The following is a 13,134-nucleotide window of genomic DNA, read 5'->3' as shown; positions in this document are numbered from 1 at the left end:
CCCGGCTACATTTGTATACGTCAATCCACCCCTATATGTGTAGTGCCTCAGCCAGGCCGGATCACAACACACACAGTGTCAGCAGTGCAAGCAATTTTTTGCTTGCAGACGATCGACGAGGGGCATGCAAAGTCAAGAGGCCAACCAAGATCGAGGGAATAATTAGTGGTGCAATCTACGAGTACGTGGTGCAATCTACGAGTACGTGCTCACAAGTCACAACCATAGCCAGAGCTAGCAGCAGCGGCTGCTCATCGATGAGCCATGCATTGGGGATGCGTGCCTTGGATCATCTGCTTGTATCTTCCTCCCCTGTCGTGTGCTTCATGTCTGGTCTCGCCTGAGACCTACATAAACGTACACACTGATGCATCCATCCAGCCTCACTGACTGGTCATAAGCTGAGGACGTACCGGCTAATTAATGCCCACTGTGCTTGCTTGCTGATCAGCCCCAGTCGTCCTTTCAGCTTTGAAAGCAGCGCCACCCAGAGAAGAAACCAACATGAAATATAAAGCCGGCGCTGACATAGATATTAAATTGTATACTCTGATGATCATCATCCAGACATTAGCGCAGGCATGCATGCATGCATGTATCAAGCAGGCAGTAAAACCCCAAATGGTAACAGATTAAGTTCCGGTCTGGTCCGGTCTTCACATCTCACATCCAAGTTCCAAGGAGACCGGCCAACCAAATGTACATCACATACATACATGCATGAAACATGGCAAAATTAAACTGAAATTCTGGTCTAGCTAGTTTGCCAAAGAGGACACGTCCACTAATTAATTAACATCACGAAAGATTACCCAAGAAACTAATTTATTAACCTCTGTTCTTCTAAATGCAGTAATATGCACGCTCTCTTCATTCTTGCGTCGCCATGCACGCACCTTACCTTGAGAGCTTTCCATGCATTTCTTGTTGTTTCTCTTGACGATAGATCGATCCTGCTGTAGGTTGCTACTTCAGCTCGGCAGGGTTGCTACTTCAGCTCGGCAGGGTCCAGCGAGCCCATGTGGAGCCCGGCGCCGCCGCTGTGCCGCCGGGGCGGCCCCATGCCGGCTTGCACCACGCCGCCAGGGCCGACGCCGAGGAAGTCCCGAGTGCTCAGCTTGCCGTCGTCCACGGGGAAGCCCCCGCCGCTGCCGAACGCCCCGGCGCGACCGCCGGTTGTGGCACTGGCGCCGCTCCCGCTACCCAGAGAGTTCATGATGAGGTCATGGAACGACTGCCTCTCGCTCGCCGCCGCTGCCGCGGCCGACGACCCGCCTTCCCCGCTGCCGCCCCTCATACCCGGGCCACGGAGAAGCCCGGCGCCGCCGGCGCCAGCGTTATGGCTGCTCGTCGTCGCGCCCATCTGCGCCGCCTTCTGCAGCAGCGCAGTTGCGGACATCTGCGGGAGCCCGCCACCCGCCTCAGACGAGCTGTAGAGCGAAGGGAAGCCCCCGCCACCGCCTCCCAGGATGCTGCCGGAGGCGACCATGCCGCCATTCTCTCCATTTCCATTGCTGCTGCTGCCGTTTCCGGCGCTGCCGTTGTACTGGTTCTGGAAGACCAGGCGCGAGTCCTGGCCGCCCCCGTTGCCATTGCCTGAGAAGAAGCCAAGGTTCAGGAGGTTGTTATTACCGTTGCCGCCGCCGCTTCCCTGGTGCTGGTCCGGAAGTTGCATCAGGCCATCAAAGGCCGCGGGAGACTTTCCCTGGAGGAGGGAGCCTTGGTTGCCATGGGAACGGTGGACGTCATCCTCGGCAAAGTCCTGGGCGGCGCCGCCGCCCATATAGAATGGGGAGGAGTTGGCGGCCTGGGAGCGGAACATGGAGGACCCGGAGGACGATGGCATGAGGTGCTCGAACTGACCGGCGTTGCCGCCACCACCACCGAGGTTGAGGACGTCGATGGCCGAAGCTGACGAGTGGTGGCCGGATTGGTCTGGGAAGCCGCCGGCCATCTGTGGCGCCAGGACGGAGAGATTACTGAGGGCCATGTTGCCGGGGCCGCCGTACATGCCGGCGCCGATCGGCGGCAGCCGCGCGCTCTCCTGGGCTAGCGCGTCGCAGAAGGCGCGGTGGGTGATGAAGCTGTCCCTCCTGCATGCGTACGTGGAAAATATGTCAAAAACTTTTCATGCCTAATGCGCATGAGTGCACGTCACAATATAATTGTCACCAACTCATCATATATATAAAATGTCACATTATAATTGTCTGATCAGATAATTTAGAATCAAACATGCATCCTAGTCAAATTAAATCGAGGCGAAAGCTCGACCTACAAATAAATTCCAGCAACAAAAAAACTACATGAATGAACAGTCAAGTTCACATATGGCCGCAGGGGAGTCTATGAAATTAATCGGCTAATCAGGTGATGAACTGGATTTATCATTTAATAGTTAATCATTGGCTTATACACAAACATTGACACCAAGACACATGCAATATAATTCGTCTTCTCTTAAAAAAACATAATTCATCTTCTCTAAGAGAACGCCAAATCCCCCACATCCTAGTCGATTTTTGGACGCGGGGCGGCTGTGGAAGAGCTCGTTGGCTGATAATTTAGGTACTCTTGTACCAGTTAATTGGGATTCTCAATCGGGAATCTACCGATTAACAACACTGTCAATGCCACCACTGTGAAAGAAAACACGCCATCAAAAGATCAAATGCACATATCCTATCAATTCTACATTTCTACTGAACACCAGATATACATAGCATACCATTGAGATCTATAAAAACCCCAAAAATTGTCTGGTAGCAATGCACCGGATGGTCTCTATTGATAAACTTAATTATGTGCCCGTTATGCGACACACCCATATTTTTGTAGTAATTGAAACCAAAATCAATACTACGAAAACATTGAAATCGATCAACATTTTTTTGTTGTTGAAATTTTGTGTAATTGTAGTGGGTAGTAAAATATGTTTGTACCTCAAATGTTTGGATTAGATCCAAACTAAAATAAAATGATATTTAATGTGGTCAAACTTCAGTGAATAGTGACAAAATTAATTCGGAAAATTAACCCGTGCTACCAAATTAATGTCTTTCTCTTTCTCCAACACAATATTTCGCAAAACTGTATGGATTTCCCTTCTATTTAAATAGTCATAAAATCTGCTTACTAGGGGGGGGGGGGTGTATATCGTAAAATTTAAATTTTATTACTTATTTGCATATAACGACGAAGTTGCTCAAAATGTGCCGATTTATTACGCCAGTTGGGTAGCTTGCAATCCTTTATTGTGTTCATCTATATAAGATTGTAGTTTCTTTTGCTATCCGAGGCAATGCTAGCTGGCAATTAATTTCGACATATGTTTTTTGAGAAATATTCCAATCTCATTCGACTACGGAGATTAAGATATAGTTGGCACAATGCTTTATTTTGTATGGAAAAAAGGCTAAATTGAAACAATAATGATATCATCAAAATGTGGCAAACTAGCCAATTTTGCATGACAAATATTCATTGCCCTAGCTATAGGTAATTCACCAAAATTAACCATGCTACCAAGTCTGTTTCTCTCTCTCCAACACAATATTTCACAAAACATTATAAATTTGCCTTCTATTTAACTAGTCATAAAATCTGCTTACTAAAGAGGGGGGGGGGGGGGTCGTCAAATTTTGGCTTTCCTATTGTTTGCATACAACTGCAGAGTTGCTGTAAATGTGCCGATTTATTACGCTACCTGGGTAGCTTGCAATCCTACACTGGGTGCATCGATGATAGATTTTCATTTCTTTAGTTATTTGAGGGAATGCTATCTGGCAATTAATTTCGCCTGATGATTTTGAGAAATATTCGAATCCGTTCCGACAGAGCAGATTAAGTTATATGGCACAATGCCTTTTTCTTTTAAGGAAAAAATAAAGGCTAAGTTGAAAGCATGATAAGATCATCAAAATGAGGTAAAGCTAGCCAAAGGTGCATGACAAATATGCATAACTTTAACTATAGTAATTCAAAATATTAACTTGTGCTACCAAATCTCTCTCTCTCTCTCTCTCTCTCTCTCTCCAACATAATATTTCACAAACTTGATAGCTTTGCCTTCTATTTAACTAGTCATGGAATCTTCTTACAAGAGTGGGGTGGAAATCGTCAAATTTTGGTTTTCCTACTTGTTTGCATATAACGACGGAGCTGCTGTAAATGTGCCGATTTATTATGCCAGTTGGGTAGCTTGCAATACTTTACTGGGTGCATCGGTGGTAGATTGTCGTTTCTTTCGTTATTTGAGGGAATGCTAGCTGGCAATTAATTTCAATCGATGATTTTGAGAAATATTCTGATTTGATTCGATAGAGCATTCTTTCATTATTTGAGGGAATGCCAGCTGGCAATTAATTTCAATCGATGATTTTGAGAAATATTCTGATTCGATTCGATAGAGCAGATTAAGTTATAGATGTCACAATGCCTTAGTATTGAAGGAAAAAAGACTAACCTGAAAGCATGATAAGACCATCAAAATAAGGTAAAGACTAGCCAAAAATGCATGACAAATCTGCATTACCCTAACTATAATAATTCAGAAAATTAACCCTGTTGGGTAGCTTGCAATACTTTACTGGGTGCATCGACGGTAGATTGTCATTTCTTTCATTATTTGAGGGAATGGTAGGCAATTAATTTTGACCGATGATTTTGAGAAATATTCCGATCAGATTTGACATAGCAGATTAAGTTATAGATGGCACAATGCCTTATTATTTAAGGAAAAAAAGACTAAGCTGAAAGCATGATAAGAACATCACAATGTGGTAAAACTAGCCAATGGTGCGTGACAACTATAGTAAGTCAAAAAATCAGCCCATTCTACCAAATCTCTTTCTCTCTCCCCAGCACAATATTTCACAAAACTATAGATCTGCCTTCTATTTAGCTACTCATAAAATCTGCTTATTATGAGGGGGGGGGGGGGGGGGGGGTCGCCAATTTTTGGTTTTCCTACTTGTTTGCATATTACGCGAAGTTGCTGGTAAATGTGCCGATTTATTATGGCAGTTGGGTACATTGCAATCCTTTGCTGGGTGCATCTATGATAGATTGTCGTTTCATTCGTTAGTGCAGGGAATGCTAGCTGGCAATTAATTCTGACCGATGATTTTTGAGGAATATTCCGAGCCGATTCGATGGAGCAGATTAAGCTATAGATGGCACAATGCTTTATTTTGTAAGAAAAAAAAAGACTAAGCTGCAAAATGAGGTAAAATTAGCCAAAGTTGCATGACAAAAATACTCCCTTCGTCCGGAAACACTTGTTATAGAAATGGATGTATCTAGACGTATTTTAGTTTTAAATACATCTATTTTGATCCATTTCTTCAACAAATATTTCGGGACGGAGGGAGTATGCATCACCCATTCACCCTAACTATAGTGCAATCAGTTACATGTAAGACAACACCGACATGTAGATGACATGCATCAAGAAAAAGCCGCAGCAGCAGGCTTTGTGGCTAATCCATCCATCGGATGGTGCTGATTGCAAGCGAGCTAAAAGCATGTTAGGCATGGCCAGCCAGCAGCAGTACTTGGCATGACTTTGCCAGTTGCCATGCATCACATGAGAAGGCAAGGAAGGCTGCGTGCTGCCATGGCTGAGGCTGGACCCCCTTTGGTTAGCTAGCTGCAAGGAGGAGTGCGTGCCGGCAGCATGTATGTCATCACGTGAACATACATGTGGGGATCCATGCCAGGTCGATGCAGATGAGAGAGAGTGGGAAGAGTGCGGATTCCGAGGTGTAAAAAGGCGGGACTGCCGCCAGATGACCGTGTCAGGGTGCGTCCTGGCTGCATATCTCCAGTCCCCTCCCGACAAGAGCGATTCACGTGGGAGCAGAGCAGAGCCCGCTAGCTGCAGCAGGTCGACTGCTACCTCTAGCTGCATCCTCCATCCATCCCCTTCCATTCTCTCTCTCTCTCTCTCCCTCCCTCTCTCTCTGTGCAGGGAATCCAATTCCAATCCAACCCAGCCAAAAGTTGCGCGCACACACATACTCACACTACACGAGAGCCCATGTACCTAGCTAGGTGGGCACGTAGTACCAGCAGTAACAGCCCTAACCCTAGGCAGCTACCTAGGGCCAGCATCCCATCCATCCGTCACCACCCGTCAAATCGAATCGCCCCTAGCAGCCTAGCTAGCTCCCCATCAAAGTTTCATCATGACCCAATCATTCGCTCATGCATACCCAAAATCGAACAGCAAACAGTACTATAAGCATACGCCTATATGAAACCGAAAATGAACTGAAACATCGATCTTGGACGGATGGATCAATGGCGTGCATGGTATGTATACCTGGAGAAGAGGGTGCCGCAGTCGCAGCGGTACTCGCGGGTGCCGCAGGTCTTGGAGTGGGCCTTCCAGTCCGACTGCACGGCGTAGCGCTTGGCGCACTTGTCGCACTTCCACTTCTTCTCGCCGTGCTTGCGGCAGTAGTGCTTCTTGATGCCGGTGAGGTCGCCCAGCGCGCGCGCCGGGTCGTGGTGCACGCACGTCGGCTCCGGGCACAGGTACACCCGCCGCCGCGTCTCCTTGGGGTTCTTCTGCTTCAGCTTCCACGGCAGGTTGTGGCCGCGACGGTGCAGCTGCAGGTTCTGCTCCCGCTGGAACCCCTTGCCGCACACCTCGCACACGAACCGGTTCGTCGCCATCAGGGACCGCGGCGACAGCGCGATCACCTCCGCGTCAGGATCTGCATCAATACAGGGAGACCGACGATACTCAATTAATAATCACTTGCTAGTAGAATTAAGATTGGTAAAGGAATAGCTGGACGGATTAATTACTCACTTGGGTTGCCCGGCTGGTTGCGCTTCTTCTTGGGCGCCGGCGCGGCGGCAGCGGGGGCGGGGGGCTGCTGCGCGGGCATCAGCGGCTGCATCTGCGCGTCGGAGAGGCCGAAGAAGGGAGCGGAGGACGCGGCGGCCATGGATGGATCGGAACAAAACAAGATTAGCTAACAGCTTCCTCCAATTGCTTGTTTGTCGTCGTTGAGCGCCGCCACACACCGACCAGTCCAAGCCTGTCCAACCCAGTCTAGAGAGCACAAGCCGACGACGACACGGCGTGTACGTACGTTCCTTGCTTGCTCCCGGCGTCTTGCGGGCGGATCTAAAAGACAAACGAAAGAGAGGATGGATGGATCAGAATTCAGAATAGATAGCGGCGCCGCCGCGCTTGTACGTGAGAAAGACATAAATATGACCAAGATCCAGCGAGCAGGCAGCAGCGACCATGTATGTAGAGGACAAACCAAGGCACACACACCATGCCATACCCCTTGCGAGCAAGAGAACAAAGCAAGGGAGATGACAAATCCACAGGTAGCTGCCTATAAGTCACTCACACAACACACACGCACACGCAAGGAAGTAATCGACAGACGGAGGACGAGGAGGGGCACGCACCGCGCCAAGCTAGGAGAAGAGTCCGGCGAGAAGATTGCTCAAAACCAACACACCCACACACACACGCACATACACGAGAGAGGGAGAGAGAAGGAGGGATGGGTTGGGGAAAGGCGGGGCGAGGAGGGCTGGGGGAGTGGAGGAAAAGGAACCAAACCCAGCCCCTCAAAACAACAGGAGCAAGGCACCAAACGGCGGACAGCAAGCGGCCGGGGACGACGACGATAATAAAGATATATAAAAACGGTGCGTGATTCCGATGGAGAATTTGGGGGAGCGGTCGGCGAACCCTACCCGCTTGTTGCTTTCCCCTCCGGCCGCTTCCCCTCGCCTTGGAGTCTAGGGGGGGATAGGATATCTGCTCTCTCTCTTTCTTCCGCTCCGGGAGTGGTTGCAATGGCTTGTAGCTGAGGGCCAAATATATCGCCGCGCGGGGGGAGGGAGGGGCAGGGGTCGCGAGGTCCACGCGCGGGCGGGGCCCACGGGTCGCGTGCACGGTCGCCCTCGTGCCCGCGGCTTTGATTCTGCGACCTGTACACGTCGACGGCAACGTGCGGGCTTAGGCCGTCGATTCGGCTGATCCGACGGCTGGCGGAGGGGTGTTTGGATTGAGTAAGCGAGTGAGCTGGCGTGTGGGGGGTCTATCTGGTGGTGACCGGGTCACGCCGGCCGGCCGTCCATGCGCGCGCGCGCCTGCACGGCTTTGTCCCGGCCGCCCGGCCGTGCGCGTACATGCATGCGAGTGCAACTGACGGGCGGTGGGTGGCGCACTGCCGGGCGAGCAGCTAGCTGGCTGCCGCTACACTCCTACTGCTGGGTGTGCAGGCACGCACGCCACGTACAGACAAGCGTGTAGGTGTGGTCGATGGTGTGCGGAAGAAGCCTGACTACTGACCCAACGGCACTGCTGGCATGAGTGTACTGCCGCTTAGATGGAAGTCCGATCGTGGCGCCGGCCGACGGGCAGCTCTAGCCTTGACGAACATCCGCGCCGAAGGAGTGCTGTGTTGAAAATGTTTTTAGTCCAGCGCTGAAAATGGCAAGTGTTTATTTTTATCCTATGTATACGATTTTTATTATTATTTATTCCTTTGACTATGTCAGACATGATATTTTGGATGCAAATTAACCCTTGAGTATAACCGTGCCCGCCCTCCGACCACGTGTGGAAGCTTGATAGGTCGCGACACGCGGCCGAGACGTGCTTTGGGGGGGGGGGGGGGGGGGGGGGGGGGGGGGGGGGGCACGCTCTTCCTCTCTCACACACAGACTTACTGTGGAGCCAGCCCTCCAGCCACGTGTGGTAGCATGCTAGGTCGCGAGACGTGCTAGCGGGGCCCAACCACGTGCACCACACACACTCTTCCTCTCTCTCTGACACACACACACACACACACACCACACACACACACACACACACACCATGCGTGGAGCCCGCCCTCCGGCCACGTGCGGGAGTGCGCTAGGTCACGATACGTGCTAGGGGCGCCCACCCACGTGCACCACACACATTCTTCTCTCTCTCACACACACAGGCCCACCATTGCATGGAGCCCGCCCGCCCTCCCACCACGCGTGGGAGCGCTCTAGGTCACCAGACGCTGCGAGATGTGCTAGGGGGACCCACCCACATGTACCACGCGCACTCTTCCCCTCTCTCTCTCACACAGCACAGACCCACCATTAGCCCGCCATCCGACCACATGTGGGAGTTGCCCTAGGTCACGGCACGCTCCTGAGACGTGCTAGGGTCCCCACCCACGTGCACCATGTGAGCTCTTCCTCTCTCACACACATACATACCTAATTTGGAGCTCGCCCATCTGACCTTTTTCTTAGGCTTTTAGAAAGTTGAAAGTTGAAACTCCCAAAAGTTCAAATACAATTTTCTAGAGTTTGAAATCCAAAAGCCACATCCCTGTTTTTCTATAAGTGCACACATGCATTTTCGGAAGTTGATAAAAGCAGGAATTGCTAGAAAGGAAGTATGACCATCATCGGAAGTTTCCAAAACAAAAGAAGCCATGTCCGAAATCAACCTATGATGCGTGTACATCTATTTAGAAAGAGTCCTGATCGGTGGCAGCCGACCTGGACATCGCCTTTACATCCAGGCAAAGAAGAGGGGTAGGTGATGGTGTCCTGGACTAGGGGGTACTCACCATGTCGTCTTCCCGCTAGATGGGTCGGGCCGTGGACCCACCAAGGAGGTTCATGTTGGGGAACGTAGCATGCAATTAGAAAAAATTCCTACGATCATGCAAGATCTATCTAGAAGATGTATAGCAACGAGAGGGGGAGAGTGTGTCCACGTATCCTTGTAGACCGAAAGCGGAAGCATTAGGTTAACACGGTTGATGTAGTCGAACGTCTTCAATATCCAACCAATCTAGTGCCGAATGTACTGCACCTCTGAGTTCAGCACACGTTCAGCTCAATGACGTCCCTCGAACTCTTGATCCAGCTGATGGTCGAGGGAGAGTTTCGTCAGCACGACGACGTGATGATGGTGATGGTGTTGTGATCCGTGCAGGGCTTCACCTAAGCACTACGACGCTATGACCGGAGGTGTAAACTATGGAGGGGGCACCGCACACGGCGAAGAAAACAAATTGATGTGCCTTTGGGGTGCCCCCCTCCCCCGTATATAAAGGAGGGGAGGAGGAGGCCGGCGGCCAGGAGGGGCGCGCCATGGGGGGGAGTCCTACTAGGACTCCACTCCTAGTAGGATTCGCCCCCCCTTTCCTTTCTTCCACTGGAGGGAAAAGGGGGGAGAGGGAGAGGGAGAGGGAAAGGGGGTGAGGGAGTCCTGAATTAGGGGGTATCCGGACAGCCGGACTGTGTACAACGTTCGGACTATTGAAGCGTGAAGATACAAGACTCAAGACTTCGGCCCGTGTCTGGATGGGACTTTCCTTGGCGTGGAAGGCAAGCTTGGCGATCCGGATATTATATTTCCTTCCTTGACACCGACTCCATGTAAACCCTAGCCCTCTCCGGTGTCTATATAAACTGGAGAGGTTGGTCCTTAGAAGGCCGATCACAATTACATTCATACCATCATAGGCTAGCTCCTAGGGTTTAGCCCCTACGATCTCGTGGTAGATCTACTCTTGCACTACCCATATCATCAATATTAATCAAGCAGGAAGTAGGGTTTTACCTCCATCGAGAGGGCCCGAACCTGGGTAAACATCTGTGTCCCTTACTTCTTGTTACCATCAACCTTGACGCACAGATCGGGACCCCCTACCCGAGATCCGCCGGTTTTGACACCGACATTGGTGCTTTCATTGGGAGTTCCTCTGTGTCGTCGCCGCCAGGCTCGACGGCTCCTTCAATCATCATCAACGACGCCGTCCAGGGCGAGGCTTTCCTCCCCGAACAGATCTTCGTGTTCGGCGGCTTCGCGCTGCGGGCCAATTCGTTTGGCCATCTGGAGCAGATCGACAGCTATACCCCTGGCCATCTAATTAGGTTCGGAAACTTGAACTACACGGCGGATATCCATGGAGACTTGATCTTCGACGGATTCGGGTCGGCACCAGGAGCGCCAAACAGTCACTATGAGCATGGCTTAGACCTGCTGTCCGACGATGATCGGGATATCATCCCGGCAAAAGCCCCGGATTCGAATCCGGGGCAGGTTGTGTTGCCTAAGGACGGAGGGCTAGACCCCGCCCCGCAGGTCGTACCCTCATCGGCGATGGAGCCGAACACAGGCCTCGCTTCTGAGGAAGCCTATGACTCCGGAACCCCGGACTCGTGTCCGGTTGTAGGCTCCAGTCCGCGCGCCCCTGAGCCCGCCGATCCTGGTTGGGCTCCGGTGATGGAGTTCACCGCGGCGGACGTCTTTCCGCACCCGCCCTTTGGCGACATGCTGGACTTATTGAAGTCTCTCTCTTTGCCAGGAGACTCCGGGCCGAACCATGTCCTGTCCGAGTGGGAAGCAGACAATGATGGAATTCGTTACCCACCCCCCACCCACTTCATTGCCTCGATCGATGATCTAACCGACGTGCTTGACTTCGACTCTGATGACATCGACGGTATGGACGACGATGTAGGAGAATTACAGGAGCCACCGCGTACAGGGCAGTGGGCGGCCACCTCATCATACAATATATATATGGTGGACACCCCAATGGAAACCAGTGGTGGCGAGCCAACGGAAGATAACCCCTCAGGGAGAAAAGCAAAACATGTGCGTTATCGGCACCACTCCAAGCCCTGCCACACCAAAAACGGCCCCGGAAACGAGAGCAGTCCAGACGGTGCCAAAGAGGAATACAACCCTAGTCAGCCTACACTTAAGCAGGCCGGACCAATGACGATGGGATGCTGGGAGAGGGACAATCACACGCCCCCCGCCGACGACGAGGCAAGCCTTGGCAATGACGAATTTGGCGTACCGGAAGACCCAGTGGAACAAGTTTTCTTCAAGCGACGGCTCATGGCTACCGCAAGGAGCCTGCAAAGGAAGCAAGAGCAGGTTACAGCTGACCAAGATGTGCTAGAGGATAGGTGGACCAAGATATTGGCCGCCAAAAAGTACGAACTTGACAGCCCCAATAAAGGGCACACACGGCACAACTGGCTACCTCAACTCGAGCAGGAAAACCATGGGCGCGCACACAGACGCCCATGCATCACTACGGTCCAAGGCGGCAAGAAGCAGACACGAAGAGGCACCCTCAGGCCTCGACACAAAGGTCATAAACATCAAGACAAGGAAGCTGGTGTCAAGTCCGGCAACGCTCAGTCCGCTAAACGGACAAAGAGCAGCAGAAGCCTACTCGACCGAAGCCACACGCTGGATCAGCCGTGTGAAATTCACGGTACCCCGAGAAGGACGGCAAAGCATACCAATAGAAAATGCAGGATCCTCAAAACAAAGTGGCTGGTCGAACGCCGGAAGCAATAAGGGGAGATGCCTCGTCAAAGACCCCCCCCCAGAGCGTAACAGTACGGCCGACCGCCCAGGACCACATAAACCACGGCAAGTCAATTGCAGTGCCTCTAGACCTAGTAGTCCGGGGGCTCCATAAACACAAAGCCCACAAGGGTATGACGCCACGGAAAACATCTCCTGAAAGATGTAAGGCGCAAAGGCCAAGTTCTATTGGCCCACCACTCTAAACGGTTGTCTTCGGATCACCCAAAAAATGCTACGCCAAAGAATAAATCCTTGGCACCTTCCCACCATACGATAGTTTACCGTATGCTAATGGGAAAAACCACGTCGACTAGATTCCACGTGGTAAATTACCCAGGCCAACCATATGGACATCCACTGCGGAGTCCGCACTACCTCACGGACTAACGGCTGGGCACACCAGGGCCCGATTAGGGACCTTGGTAGCAACAACAAGAGGACACCTAGCTGCCTTTAAGCATTTTGCATTTGCAAACTAACGATTGACGCAGAACAGAACTGGCGGAATGGAATTATCCCTGACACACAAAGGAAGGAACATGCAGGTAGAAGGCAGTTCGGATTCATTCTCGATCCACTCAGAACTCCCTCCAGTCCGGCCATAACAGGTTCCGCCAAATAACACCTCTTTCCATACATCATACTAATATGCATAGACATATCACCCTACTACAATGCGTAGACTCAAATAGCAATTACCGGTTGTCGTTTATCGCCGACGCCTCTTTGCCGACAATGACAGCCACGCTTCGCGTTCGCCT

General features: G+C 51.3%; 1 protein-coding gene across 3 annotated transcripts; it reads right to left on the bottom strand.

The window, feature by feature from the left end:
• Positions 1-612: 612 nt before the first annotated feature.
• Positions 613-7,947, bottom strand: LOC123113052 (protein indeterminate-domain 5, chloroplastic). 3 transcript variants are annotated; one of them, XM_044534161.1, is made up of 4 exons: positions 7,732-7,947; positions 6,821-7,141; positions 6,326-6,722; positions 613-2,093 (listed from the first exon to the last, which is right to left on the bottom strand). In XM_044534161.1, exons 2-4 carry the CDS (start codon positions 6,957-6,959, stop codon positions 989-991), a joined length of 1,641 nt encoding a protein of 546 aa, XP_044390096.1. In that variant the 5' UTR covers positions 6,960-7,141; positions 7,732-7,947; the 3' UTR covers positions 613-988. The 3 variants fall into 3 exon arrangements, with proteins under 3 accessions (XP_044390096.1, XP_044390094.1, XP_044390097.1); XM_044534159.1 differs by lacking the exon at positions 7,732-7,947 and adding an exon at positions 7,438-7,694; XM_044534162.1 differs by lacking the exon at positions 7,732-7,947 and adding an exon at positions 7,264-7,686.
• Positions 7,948-13,134: the final 5,187 nt, after the last annotated feature.

Source organism: Triticum aestivum, chromosome 5B, assembly GCF_018294505.1.
Source record: "Triticum aestivum cultivar Chinese Spring chromosome 5B, IWGSC CS RefSeq v2.1, whole genome shotgun sequence".
In the NCBI taxonomy this organism is placed as follows: Eukaryota; Viridiplantae; Streptophyta; class Magnoliopsida; order Poales; family Poaceae; genus Triticum; species Triticum aestivum.
This window is presented reverse-complemented; position numbering and strand designations above follow the sequence as displayed.